Genomic DNA, 14,880 nt, shown 5'->3' with positions numbered 1-14,880 from the left:
TCGGAGGTAATCTCCCCATTTCGGAGACAATCCGGATTTCGCTACAACCAGAACTTACGTAGAATTTTCAGTGAAAAATGCAGGCTCAACGAGGACTCGAACCCAAGGATGAAAGGATGGAGAGAACATCGCTGACAATTATACGATTGCCAGCAGGCAGGGTTTCGGAGCTAGGTCGCGGTGGTACTAAAGGAGCCCTCCGGAGCGGAGTGATTCAGTTCTTTTTCACATGCATGCTTGGATCCGAAGAGATAGTTCGCAACTATGAATAATAGGAGTGTACAGTTAACAGAATCAAGCATATCTGTAAACTAGTAAGCTGCGTGAAAACTGACATACGTGTATTTCAGGATAACTATGATAGATATGAACAAGGAACTGTATTAGCCTTATCTGCGGATGTTTGAAACGTCCTGCAGTAAATTCACAAATTCGTCGTTCCGGTTCAATATGAGTAATATGCATTGGCTGTAAATACGTAGTTTTAATTGTATCAAAAATGCTAAAAGTACACATTTTACTAACTACACGACTTTCCCAATGATTCCAAATGGCTAACTTGGAGTGATATTCATGTTCATTAGCACTGGCCTCCGTGATGGAGTGGTTAGCACATCCGGGAGTTCGAATCCCGGCATGGATGCTCTTTGTGAGTGTCCGTTCATCAGTTTCATCATATAATTCATCCTCAGGCTGAGCACAAAGCACGACGCCTTAGGTTGTAAGACACGTTTTTATTACGTTAAGAAAAGAAAGAACATCAAAATCATATCATCTAGGATAATCCACCAACTGCAGAAAACACAAAAGAATGTCTTCCGCCTGTTCTGCACATGTGTCGCAACAGGCTGAATAGCTATGCACTACTACAAAACATCGTCATTATTTCCCTAGTTTACAGCACCTTAAAGGAGATATATCCTGCTACTCGATGTTATAAACTATTCCATATATGTTGGTCATAGGCGTGCGCACGGGCGGGGGGGGGGAGGAATTGCCCCCTAATCACGGACGTTCGCAGATTTTTCCACAAAGGGACAAGAAAGGTATTTTTTTCATGAGGCATATTACCCCGATACTAGTGAGGTCCCCTCTAAAAACACCACTTGAATTTGAAATTATCGCATTCCTGCGTCACCATTACATAATAATTAATGTAAATTACTATGACTGAAATATAATTATACTTGTGAAATATATACTTTTAGGTTGACCTTCGTTTTCGAGGTGTGGTAATCCTTGCCCCCCTTCCAGACGTTCCATGCCCCTATATTATTATACTTTCACCTAGAAATTTAGTGGAGAGCAATATTGTCGCTGTTATTAAACAATATTATACTCTAAAAGGAAATGGCGCAACCACAAGGGGAGAAGGGGGGCATTGCCTTATGCCTTTTTCGAACCTTGGACGGAAATCAATTATAGGGGGGGGCATATATTGAAGTAAAAAAAAGCAAGACTAGCAGAATCTATACTAGTAGCAGGACAAGAGGATACTCAAGACGGAATTAGTTTTCACGTCCATCTTGCATTATTTCTTCCAGACGGTCAGGATCACTTGCAGGGGGTTACAGAGGGACAATTGTCCCCTCGACTTTAAATTTTATACAAATAAAAATACATTTCGTAAAATTTTCTTTCTCGCTTCGCTCGCGGTAGGGGAGACCGGGGCACATTGTCACAAGGGGCACGTTGTCACAGTAGCAATTCTGAGAAAAGTCTAAACGTCAGCGAGCTGGTGCTGCTTTCTCTTTTACCTACAAGATATCACTTCCAACTGTACTCGTTTAGAGGTGTGTGGGAAACACGTGGCTGAGTCAGTTGAGCTTTGTCTGTTTTCAGTGCTTTAGTGTAAATTTTTTGAGTCCTGGAATTTTCCTACTGTGTGTTCGTGAAAGCGTGAGCGGTAAGTATTTTCGTGTGTGTTATGTAGGTTAGAAATAGAGCTTCATAATGTGGTACTCTGAATGCGCTTAATCTTATTGTTTGGTACAGTTATTTTCAAAAAAGAGGAACTACGACGCGTGGGGCAAGTTGTCACAAATAAGACGGGGCATGTTGTCACTGTATCAATACGTAAAACTGCCAAAGAATTTCATGTCCACTAAAGAACATTGGCGAGATTTTGTGCACGTGTTACAGATAGTGAACTACAGTCCGGGCAATGCTCATTCACATTGGGTTACTCAACATGTAACAGAGTATTTGCGGAACATGAGGAAGACTTACTAGTATCATTCCTAAAACAAGCTTCGGACATATATATATAGGAATATTTTTGCAATTTATTAACTCTAAAATCACAAGAAAGTTGAATGCCACTGGCAAATTTCGTGTGTTGGAAGTGTAGGCCCTATCTTTTGCGAATGTTCTTACTGAAACAGTTTTCTGTAACCTTTAAGTTTGTAGTTTTGATTCATTAGCTACTCTGTAAGCTAGTGTTGTCTTCATGAAAGTTCTGGTTTACCTACAAAGATTGATGTAACAATATATGTATCTTTTGGAATGAAGAAAATATACAGGCCCACCTACTTTATTTCCTGTTTAACTAGCATAATTTACCTTTTAATTTAATTAGCTTTTAAGTCTCTTTTACATGCTAAGTATTTAGTGCTAGAAACATTGCCAGTCTTTTTCTAGGAGTTGCATTAATAATATATACCTATTTAATGAAACTGCCACTAGAATAGCATGTGACAACTTGCCCCAGATACTGTGACGACTTGCCCCGCATATGGGGTAAATTGTCACAACTGTATTGATCATAAAGAAGAGTTAATAAGTCCAGTTCAGGATGAGTTACATTGTACAGAGGAACATATGTTGTGCACAAGATAACTAAGTATTTGCATGTAAAAAATTATAATTTTCGGCCTTACGTGAGAGCCACAAAAAAATAAAATGTGAAAATTGTGACAAAGTGCCCCGGTCTCCCCTACCTGCTTTTCTTGCAGTCTTGTCAACTTCCAAGCCGTAGCTAGGAAGTAGCGGGAGTTGGCCCTGGGCGCCGAACAATCTGATTGAGAAAAATTGTAAAAGAGAATGCCATGCCGTCCCATGAAATGTTTTGGGCCCTATTAAATGAATACTGTTTTCAACATTCAAAAATTTGGATCGAAAAATTTTCTTCCTCGCTTCGCTCGCACTTTCTTTTCTCCAATACATTGTAAATTACCAGAGAGAAAGTAAGAACAAATAAGTAATGCAGACAGTTGCTGCTATAACAGTTTGGTTTGGAGGAAAACGAGCGCTCACATTTCAGAGACAATCTATATAATTTTTGCTGTTGGTTTGTTAAGGGGCGGATGAATAGATTACGTAATCTATTTAAATAATATGTTAATACCTAGGTATATATATATAATATACACACGCGCGCGCGCGCGCGCGAACACACACACACACACACACACACATATATATATATATATCACATCAATGCAAAAAACTAAAACATGAGGATTTTCTTTCCCGATCTGACTGAATTTTCAAGGCTTTTGCCCCCCCCCCTTATCAGAGAGTCTGCGCACGCCTATGATGTTGGTACCTTCTTCTAATAATAAAAACAAATTAAAATAACTGTAATATTAAATTAATAATTAAAATATTAATTAATATTGTTATTACATGAATGGGAAAAAGACGGCATATGAATAGGAACATAACCGCACATATTCATTATCTAGCTCATGAATAGTTCAGATCGCTTCAATTTGTATAAAAACAACTGCCCTGGCAAGGTGATTGTGAAACAGATAAAGAATTGAATATTTATTGAATAACGAAAAAGGATGTTAGATCCATTTGACGAAATGAAAAGCTCTTAATTTAATATTTAATCATATTACTTAAGTAGTGGTGTGCATAAATCTTATTTGATACAGTCATCCAAAGTTGTTTGACCCCAATGTAATCCTTCCCTTAGAATATGTTTGACGGAAATACACGTCTCTCGATTATACGACAGATGCTAAACAAAACAAGCATATTTACATTATTTAATTTTAGTACTTCGTAAGTCTCTCGCGGAAGATTCGGACTCACTGGACAACCCGCCTCCCCTAAATAGTCCTTGGCTCTCAGTTGCATTGCGATGTTCGTCAATGTGTGTTTTTCTTCTTTCAGACACTCGGAAAAAGTTTTGTCTTGTAACAGGAAACCTGTTATGGTCAGACTCTTGAGCGGGGGGAGAGTAGTGGACAGGGAACCTTGTGGTCTGCTTCTTTCGACAGAGCAACCCTCCCTCCAGCAAAGTCTCAATAGGTCTCCCATGCAATATGGATTTGCCTTCGAAGGGGGAAATGGAATCAATATTGGTAAGACTAGGAAGAATAAATGACATCTCTCCGCTGCTTTTTTCGAGCGACGCTGATACGGGCTCTTAATCAGCCTTAAGAGGCAAAGTTAAGGCACCAGGCGAGATGAAAAGCTGGAAAGGGATAGTTGCCGGTTGACTCAGGCCGGGCACCACTCACCCCCGCTTGCTCCTTTGGGGGCCGGGTTTTTCCATTATTTCTTTTTTTCGCTCTCTGCACTTTATTCCCTGAAGATGAGAGTGACGTTAGCTCTCGAAAACTTGGAAGCCTTTCCGGAAATCACCTGGCTGATTGCCCGAGAAAACCTTTTCAATGCCCGAGAAAACCTCTTCAATCAAACTTTTATTTGTTATTATGAGCAGGGAATATTTCTTTTTAGGTAGAGGATGTGACTAATAGTTGTTAATGTTCAATTTAATGTGTCCGCATATGTTTTTGTGAAATTCATGTATTTTGGGGCAGCTGGATTTTTTTCAAAATCTGTTGTCGTCATTTGCCAACATTGTGAGTTGTGTGTTAAACGATTAAGAGAATGAGTTCGTAAGCCAATATTGTTAGAATATATTTGTTACACGTGAATGTACACAACCTAAGGTTTTCGCTGCTTTTGTGTATTCTTAAGTTATTTTATATCCAAATGTATTTAGTGGTGTACCCAGGGGTTAGTACTAGGGGTCATACCCACACTTTTGATTCAAAATTTTCTAAAAAAAAAAACAACATTAAAAGGAACTCAAACGTAAGAAGAACTGTGAAACCCTTGGGCAAGTCAGTGTATGCGTGTGTTTGTGTGTGCGCGCGCGTGCATGCAGGCGATTAGGTGAGGGTGGCATGGCGTGTGTATGTGTGAGGGGGTTTTGGCGTTCGTGTGTAAGACGGGGCGTGGCGTTCGTGTGTAAGAGGGGGCGTGGCGTTCGTGTGTGCTATTCGTATATGTTTCTAATTTTCATTAGCTGTTATTTTTTACCATTTATGAAGATAAGGAATTACATATATTTTATCCTCTATTGCAGGTTTTAAAGATGTCAAATTTAGACATTAAAAAATTGCAACAAGAACCGAATAGCAGGCAGTGATTTATCCACACAACATGGATGACAAAGGAGTAGAGCGCAATAATAGGAGGTGTTGACAAAATTTACTTTTTTTCCTTTGTAAAGAATATTATTCAAGTCATGATATTGGACAGTGGAAGTAATATTTCATTTCGTTGACTTAGTGATTTGCAGTTGGAATAAGAGAGCCTAATTCATAAAAATAGCTTACCTGGAATATGAGAGAGAGATATGCTACTTGGAGAATCTTCAAAAGATATAATTGAACTGTTGAGCTTCAGACGAGACATTGCAGAAGCTCTAATTATGAGGAATGATAATAGGATACAGGGTACTCTTGTGAAAATGGGACTCTCAGGTCACAAAATATAGAATATGAGGATTTATTTCAAGAGGGCCCTATATTTGATGTGACGCCAACGAAATATGTGCGTTACGATAAGTTCCAAAACATTCCAGAACATTCACATGGTAGACAGGCACGCTGTAAAATGGGGGGTTGTTCATGGGTAAAGTAGGATTCAGGGTTCAAAGTGAGATGGACTGTGTCTTTACAAGAAAAATAATTGTTTTAGAGATTGTAATAGGAAATAATGAGGGAAATATGTTATATTAATCCAAACCAGAAGAACAGTGGCCCTGTAAAGATGATATATTTTATCATGCATTGCTTATATCTACAAAAATTCTACTTCATACAATTTCTAATGATTTGTAACCTGTATATTATTATTTGAATTACTATTATATAATGTAATGTAACATGGGTACTAAATAAACGTTATAAATGCGTCAATATTGCAACAGAAGTGTGTATTAATGGTATTCAAATGTAGAGGGATTACACAACTGTGAACTTCCTTGACTCACAGTGACGTCATTTGCTATCATCCAATTATTCACTCTTTACACACACAATGTATAAAAAATATGCAATATCATTAAGTGACCAATATACTTACGAAAAAAATAGCAACAAAAGAAAATTTTGTGAGCGAAATGGTTACAAAAAATAATAATCTGGGCACTAATGGGTGGAATCCGAACCACTATGTGCCTCCATCAGGTATCGAACCTGAGAGTTCAGTAAATGTGAAAGCTCCAAATGAGTTGTCACGTGACTCGGATCTACTCGTATCCGAAGACTGTGTTTCTACGAGTGGAGCACTAGTACGCGGATGGCATTTTTGCTGGCGAGCAGAAAAGCTCTTGCAGAAATCTTTTCATTTAGAATACGCTTCTTTCTAAAGGGCAATTAGCTTAAGTAAACACAATGGAAAGCCGCTATACGTTCCTATACTCTGTCCAGGAATCTGGAGCAAGGGCTCGCATAACGGTAGAGAAAAGCAAAAGCGAGTGGGCGGAGTGAATCAATGTGCGTTGCTCAGTCGTGTTGCTTGCCCCTTCCATGCCCTCCTCATCTTTCCCTCTCACGTGTTATTTGGGTTAGCACCCTCAAATCAAAACTTGCGCAAATGGCTCGTTTAAATTCGCTTGCTCTACAGATTCCTGGGAGCAAGCGAATGTAATCATTTCATTCTAACTATTTTCAAACTTATTACTTTAAACTGCCGGACAATCAAATGGCTTATTCATTTTTTATTATTTTACGTCTTCAATTCGCGAAGGCAGCACACGATCCTTAAAAATGGTGACTCCACAAACACAGCATACCACTTCGCAAGTTCAGATGCTAATAACTGCTGAAGATTTGTGAAAATAATGTTCTCTCCTAAAATAATAAGATAATAACATTGGCACTGTTGAAAAATACAGCACATGTAACCCGTGGCAGTGAATGTGAGTATATAACATATGTTATTTCAAGTTGATATACCACTTCACGGACACTCTAGCATAAAGTTGCATTACACGTATATTACGATAGAAGTTGCAGATTCTAATGAAACCCTTCTCGTGCGGTTTTGAATTATATTCCCCAATACAAACTAGTCAAATAAATTACGTAAACTTCACAACATTCAAAGTGCAAAATTGTTGTGTTTATATTAAGTTACAATATTTTATTTATATTTCATTGACACTTCTTTGTTCCTAAAATACATATTGTGAAATTTGCTTTGAAGTTCATGAAGAACCACTGTGGAAGAACTAATTACAATTAATAATTTATATATCATTACAACACCAGCATATTTATTTACTGCGGTGCTACACAAAGCACAGTCTACACACAGCACCAGAGAGTACATACATACGTAGCCTATGTGGCTGTTCAGTGTTAACTTCAAAATAGTATTCGCGTCGGTTGCGAAAGTAAAATTACAGTATCACAGTAGGAAATTTAGACATACGAACTAATTATTTAAAACAATAATAACACTGTGCGACAATGAAAATTGCCGCAGAACAAAAACATGTGATTCCTATGGAGTTCAGTGCCCTGATGACGATAGTGAAAACAGTTTTTCGCTATCACCTAAACTTTTCTCTGGAAACGCAATTTTATCAGCGCACGACTGCATGTTATTGTTGTCACGGCACTTATCAGCACAGCCTGTTACTAGGGTTTGAAAGTGCATAGGGGAGGGGGTGGAGAGGGAAGGGATAGATAGCCACTTGGTTGAGGTATAGTGGAGTTGTAGTTATTTGCATCAGTCAGTTGGGATCACTCAGTGTTTGTTCCTGCAGTGCGTGTCGTGCAAAACTCCTAACGTGAAGAATACTGTTTATGTTTGTTCGCGTGTTTCTTGTCTTCAGCGATGTCTAGTAAGTGTGTAAATTAGCCAAACCTTTTCTGTTATGTGTGGCGAGTTTACGACGAACTCCCAAAGGCATCCCAATTCCCCGCTTGTCAAAAAGGCATACGAGTTGTATTTTGAATCAAAGGTAGATGAGGGTAAGTGTTGGGCACCACAGAACTGTTGCCCACGTTGCTCCTGCTATTTAGGAGGCTGGTTGCATGAAACCCACCCTTTTATGCCATTTGCCGTACCACAGTTGTGGAGGGAACCTACAGACCACGTAAAAGATTGCTACTTTTTTAAAACGAAAGTAAGAGGAATCTAGAGTAAATCAAAACACACAGTTTCATATCCAAATTTGGAATCTGCAATGCGCCCAGTTCCGCATTCTGATTCTCTCCCAGTTCCAAACCCACCAGCAGAATGGACACTGGAAGATGAAACAGACGATGGTAGTGACCAACCAATAGATCACGAAGATCTTGATTACACGCCATCTAAATCACAGCCCCAACCACAGCCATTGTCACAGGCAAAATTGAATGATCTTGTAAGAGATCTAAGTCTTTCAAAAAGGCAAGCAGAATTGCTTGGGTCTCGTCTTCAAGAAAAAAACCTGCTACAACCAAACACTAGTATATATTTCCGTAAACGACAGCTTGGTCTTTCCACTTTTTTCTCAAGGGCAGTGTGTCTGGTATATTGTAATGACATAAATGGGCTGCTTACAGAATTTGGAATGATTCACAATCCGGAAGAATGGCGCCTATTCATAGATTCCTCAAAAAGTAGTATCAAAGCTGTTCTTTTGCATAACAGAAACGAGAAACCTTCGATACCAGTGGCCCATTCCATTCAGTTAAAAGAAACCTACAAGAAAATGAGACTACTTCTGAAGTATATTGGCTATTCAAACCACAAATGGAAAATCTGTGGTGATTTCTAAGTTCTGGGATTGTGCTGGGAATGCAGACTGGTTACACAAAATAGTGCTGTTTTGGACAGTAGGGCAAGGAAAACCATTATGTAGTGAAACAGTGGCCTTCGAGAGAAAGCTTCAATGCAGGTGAAAAAATGTATTGACAAAGAAAATGTACTGTTACCACCGCTCCATCTGAAATTAGGCTTCTTGAAGAATTTTGTGAAAGCAATGGATAAAGATGGCACGGGTTTTCAATTTTTACTGTCCAAATTTCCTTCGATTAGTAATGCAAAAAATAAAGAAGGTATTTTCATTGGGCCTAAGATTCGTGACTTGATGAAAGACATAACCTTTGAAGAGTTGCTGACAGATACTGAGAAGGCAGCTTGGCTTGCCTTCAAAGATGTATGCAACAATTTCTTGGGTAACGTCAGGTCTGACAATTACATGGAACTGACGGAACACATGCTAGACTGTTACAAGGCTATGGGGTGCAACATGTCTTTGAAAATACATTTCCTGCATTCTCATTTGGATTTTTCCCGCCTAATCTCGGAGATGTGAGTGACGAACATGGTGAGCGATTTCACCAAGATATCGCTGCCGTGGAAAGACAATATAAGGGAAGATGATCACCAAACCTTTTGGCAGATTACTGCTGGCCACTCCTACAAGAAGTTTCACCATCCACCCACAAACGGAAAGTTTCCAGAACATGTTTCTAACTTGTAAATACATTTCAAGCTTTTTGTAACTTTCTCGTACCTTTTTTATGTTTTGTAATACAAACAATTAATTTTGTTTCCTGAAATGTATTTTATCCAGCTACATATTCCTCCTGTATTGTAATGGAGTCGTTTCCAAGTGTCGCGAAAGTTGCTACTTTGTTTTTCATGAATTACAATATATTGCTAACTATTTGAAATATAGGCTAAGTGGTACATGTGGCATAGTATATTCTCCAGAAAAATTGGTACGTGATGGAACATTTCTGATTTCATTTTTGTAATCAGCGTATTTGATTTAGTAAAGTACACTTTCTTTCATCTCGCGGTAAGACATAAAGTGCAAATTTGTTACACTGTGTAATTAGTAGATTCTTCACTCAACAAAAAAAAAATTCGCCCTAATAATTTATATAGCTGTTTGGTCGAATATTTTTCTTCTCTAAGCTGCCTTGAATAAATAGTCGAACATCTATTCTTTCTTCTTCTTCTACTTCTTACTTCATCTGGCCAGTGTGCTCCTCAATTCTGATTGGTAGTCTATGGTATTAACTATGGATTTAGAGACGGTTTCTAATTCTGTCGGGAACTGAATAAGAGAAAGCTTTCACACAATCGTTAAGTAAGGAGACTAAGAGTCGATGGCGAAGTGAGACTAACTGCCGTGTGAGACTGACTTTAGGGTTAGGTCTACTGAAATGACCTGATTATTCAAAAATTTTCACACACATTTAATCTACTAATGTTGATAATATTTCAATAAAAGAACCTGTTAAGCAACATATGCAAATGACTTAATTTAATGTGGAATAGGTAATAAAATGTAAATACATAATGGCTCCCCTACTGGCAAATTCTCAACCGACTAGCAACACCATAAATGTTTGCTTGGGATTTACCGGTCTTAAAATAATTAATTCACTTTTTCATCTTCTTGGAAGTAAATTAAAATGATGACAAAACGAACCTTATTTCCTGAGTGTAATCATAAGCTACGAAGGGTTACACATCATGTGTCCGATACCTAACGTGCCACTGACTGGACGAAATTGTGTGCTAATGGATATATTTTGACCTGCTTTAAATTGTGATGAAACAAATTAGAAGTTTAAAACTTTAAGCTGCCTACGATTATTTTATTGTTCTTCTTGTTTTTGTTTTCATTTAGAATGTTGTCTATTTGTAATGCTAGCGTACATACCAAGCAAGAACTTTGGTGAAATTTTATTCCAAGTTTACTTCAAGTCCAAAGGGCACCTTCCCGATGGCGTAGTTGTTACGTCGTAGCTTTGTAATCAAGAGGTCCCGGGCTCGATATCCGGCGAAGGTAGTACATATAGTGATTTGGATCCCACTTTAAACTGCAGGTCGAGTCCAGATTAGCCTATCCGTGCACAAAGTTGACTTAAATAAAAAATTCTAACTTAAGCAAACTCAAGTTCAATGGGTACGCAGAATATATTTCTAAAGAGAATCGAACTTGGGACATATATAAGTCCTATTAAAATACTAAAGTGGTGTGTTAGTGTGTGTTGTGCCTGTGTGGGTGTGAGCATTTAATAATATGGCTAACAGCTAACACTGGACAACAAATTTTAACATTTTCTCTTTTAAATGGAAAAGATGAAGTGATTCTTATAGGAGTTTTTCCGCTGAATTCAAATCTGTTTACTGTTTTTCTCTATCGGGTTCAGAATTTTTTTAATACACATTTTTTGTTGTGTATAAATAACTTTGCATTATTGAAACTAATATGTGTTACATAATCTGAATACTGACCTAAAATGTTCTTCTAAAGGATTTTCGGCTTTATTAAGCTTATTAAGCTTGAGTAACATCTCTCTTGAGAGTACAGGAGTAGTCTGCTTACATTCGTGGGCTCCATTTACCTTGGTAATTGTTTCGCGTGGTGTATATTTCCTGATGGAAGCGTTCTCCATATTTGTCACTTACACAGCCATTGTCCGATTGGAATGAGTCCAAATGGATTTTTAGGAACATATTAATCTCAGTTTCTGCAGTTATCAAGACGCTGCCTAACAAGTCTTTGTAGTTACCTGCCTTGTGATTTCCGAGGAAATTCTTTACAACTTCTTGGAGTGATCCCCTTGCTGCAACCTCAGCTATATTCAAACATATAAAGGCTGGGCTGTGAGGCACAGGCCATCTAGCTGTAGTAATATCATAGTATTTCACGATATGCCTAGTCCTCGCAGCTATTCCAGAGATTTTATAAATTCAGAAATAGCAATCCGTTGAGTTGTTTAACGGGTTTTTTTTCCAAACGATGGGCACTCCGAATGGCATGTGACAAACTCTTTCAGCTACACATAACAGTGTCTCACATGAAGCACAGCAGATATGAGGAGCCCAAGATTTATCCTGGTCACTATTTTGAAGCAAAAATATAATTCATATGATTTTCTAATCACAGGAGTTTTGTTTCCTTTCTTAGATTTCGAAGTCGACTCACAGCAGGCACGAATCCACAGGAAGGGGTATAGGGATTACCCCCCCCCCACTGGCATTTTTTTCGATGTATTATTATGCCTAATGTTTTTCAAGTCCCAAATGTTCTATTTATCACCACGTTTGAGTTCGAGAATATTTTTCAAAGTTTGATTTTAATCAATTTTATCTTCAGATAGGTCAATCGCAACAGGACACACAGATTAAATTTGGATCCTAACAACGGTGTAATGTGCTTCAAAATGGGATCGAACCCAAGACCCCAGCGTCGTATAAAGTGGGTACCTGGAGGAAACTCTGGGAGGTAAAGGCGACCAGGTGCGTGGTGCTGATCGCATCCCACCCACCTTCGGCCGTGATCAAGAAACTGTGGGGTCCTAATCCCACACCCCCTATACGCCTTCATGGCGTGGTGCATAGCACAGGGGAGCACTTTACCTTTTTTTACCTGATGGTAATCAACCACTATTTTATCAATGTTGTCAACAATGCCATTGTTGTCATCAGTGATTGGCTTGCGCAGAAACGTTTTAAGCAAAGCAAGTAACTGTTATACATGTTTTGGAACTCATAATCCTTGTACTTTTGCTGCTATAATAGAGCTTAATGGTAAAAATGGGTACTTAATGGTAAAAACTGTAAACGCGTTACAAAATAAATGGAGCCCGATAGATAAATTCTGACTTCATATTCAGAAACAGCACACCAAAAGACATAAGAATAAATGACAATTATTGACTTAACAAAATCATTGTTGACCAGTGTAACAATCCCAAGAGCCTTAAGTGGTTGACTTTCGATCTCGCCACCAAAGTTCTGGGGTTAGAGTCTCGATGGGGCACAGGTGTAAATTCTGACTGTCCCTTCATCAATTTTATGTACTCATCACTCGTCCTCATCGTATCAATCAGCCAAAAGAATAGGCAAAAATAAACTAAATAACAAAAATGCAATAGTAATGAAAAACAGTGAAGTAGTTGGTTAAAGCACCGAATGTCCACTCAATCCATAGGTCCAACGTTAGTTCGAGCCCTACAACTGGCAAAAATAAAGATGTTGGTATAAAAAGAAAATAATGTGTCAGAATATATAAAAGTAAAAGCACTAGAAAATAGATAAGTTCCAATTAATATTGCTTGCTAATAAGAATAGGAAGTTACATACTTACTATTCATTGTGGAATCACTGAGCTGTTTCGACGTAATTTGAACTCGATATGGCTTCAGTATGAAATGTAAAGATGCAGGAATAGGCCTTGCTAACAGGTGGTGTTTAAAAAATTCCACATACTAAGCATTAAATTTCCAAGAACAAGTTCATACGTGATTGGAGAACAACCACTACATGAAATGAGTCGTTATTGTTTTGTGCCACGGTGTGTGCCATTCAAGTTTTATTTTTCCTTAGACTCGCCGTTACGTAAGTGGAAAACGATTTCAGGTGTAGGACATTAAGGCTCAGAGGGCGAGGTAGTCACGCAGAAAAGTCATTTAGAGATTATTTGCCAAAGTAATTCGTCTCGTAAATATTTAATGTTAGGTACGTACCAGTTTTATCAACAATTGCTTATTCACATTAGTACGTTATTACTGCAGGGTTTTGCATTCCTTCCTTAATTTCCATATTGTTCCAACGCACTTAATGACTTGGGTGGTAGCTTTATTGTGCAAAGTAATGTATTTTTGAGGGATTAGCCACACTCGCCCACCAATTTTTACACAGCAACTAAAATACGTACGCAACATTTGTGCTTTCACAGTTGAAGAAACTGTCCTTATGGGTCACTCAATATTATAATCGTTTCAAAATTTTCAAGAATGTATTGGACGATATTGAAAAAATACAATTTAGAGCTACGAAACATAATTATTAAATAAAATATTTCTGTATATGGTCCTACTCAATACAGCAACTTAAATTTGGTTCAATATCTCGAACATGAACAGCTCGTTTCGAAAACATATGTACCATTAACATTCCCAAAAGTAAATCACGAAAATGGTTTATACATGTAATACATAATATGTTACATTATCCAATTCTTAGTGTGACATTTTAAATGTTCATTTTATATGTTCATTTTACATGTTAAAGCGTGAGACAGACTTGGCAAGTTATTTATTTATTGAATTTTAGTGATTGCAATTGTGGTGGCTATCGTCAGAACATATTTTGAATTGCCATGTGGGGAACAACTTCCCTCCCTTATGAGAGGAGTTCATCATATCATAACTCATCCTCATCTTTGCAATTACCCAAAAGTGGCTGAAATGCGAAGTAAAATAAACCAAATCAATCAACCAAGCAATTAACATTTTGATTTTGATCATCAAATCTTAACGAAAATCTAGATCGAAATGCAAATTTTAGTGAATCAATTGAAAGGTTAGGACATTTTCTTGTTTTAGTTTTGTTCTGAAACTGATAATTTGCGCCACAAAAACTTATTGAATGGAGGAATTTCTTTTTTTAACCCTAGAACAAAGCTTTGCCTCAAAAAGAGATTTAAAAGAATAAAAAAGAAAAGTTAATGTATTATAGTTAGTTTTAAAATTACAGGAGTAAACGGCTTGTGGCTGTCATTTCCCAATATTGAGGCAAGGATTACATTCCGCCGATGACTACAACTATTAGAATCATTAACATCACATGTGTCATATTTCTACATGCAAAATGTATAATTTTGTT

General features: G+C 37.8%; 1 protein-coding gene across 1 annotated transcript in view; it reads right to left on the bottom strand.

Annotated features, from left to right (window-relative positions):
• The window catches only part of LOC145984503 (uncharacterized), a 188,591-nt gene extending 175,057 nt beyond the window's left edge, over positions 1–13,534 (bottom strand). The window contains exon 1 of the mRNA XM_083118159.1: positions 13,361–13,534. Within this exon, the coding sequence (XP_082974285.1) occupies positions 13,361–13,367 (7 nt within the window). The 5' untranslated portion in view covers positions 13,368–13,534. The remainder of the gene's footprint in view (positions 1–13,360) is intronic.
• Positions 13,535–14,880: the final 1,346 nt, after the last annotated feature.

The sequence above is a fragment of the Lepisma saccharinum genome, chromosome 2, assembly GCF_977018435.1.
Source record: "Lepisma saccharinum chromosome 2, izLepSacc3.1, whole genome shotgun sequence".
In the NCBI taxonomy this organism is placed as follows: domain Eukaryota; kingdom Metazoa; phylum Arthropoda; class Insecta; order Zygentoma; family Lepismatidae; genus Lepisma; species Lepisma saccharinum.
The sequence above is the reverse complement of the archived record's forward strand: the minus strand, read 5'-3'. Positions and strand labels throughout refer to the sequence as shown.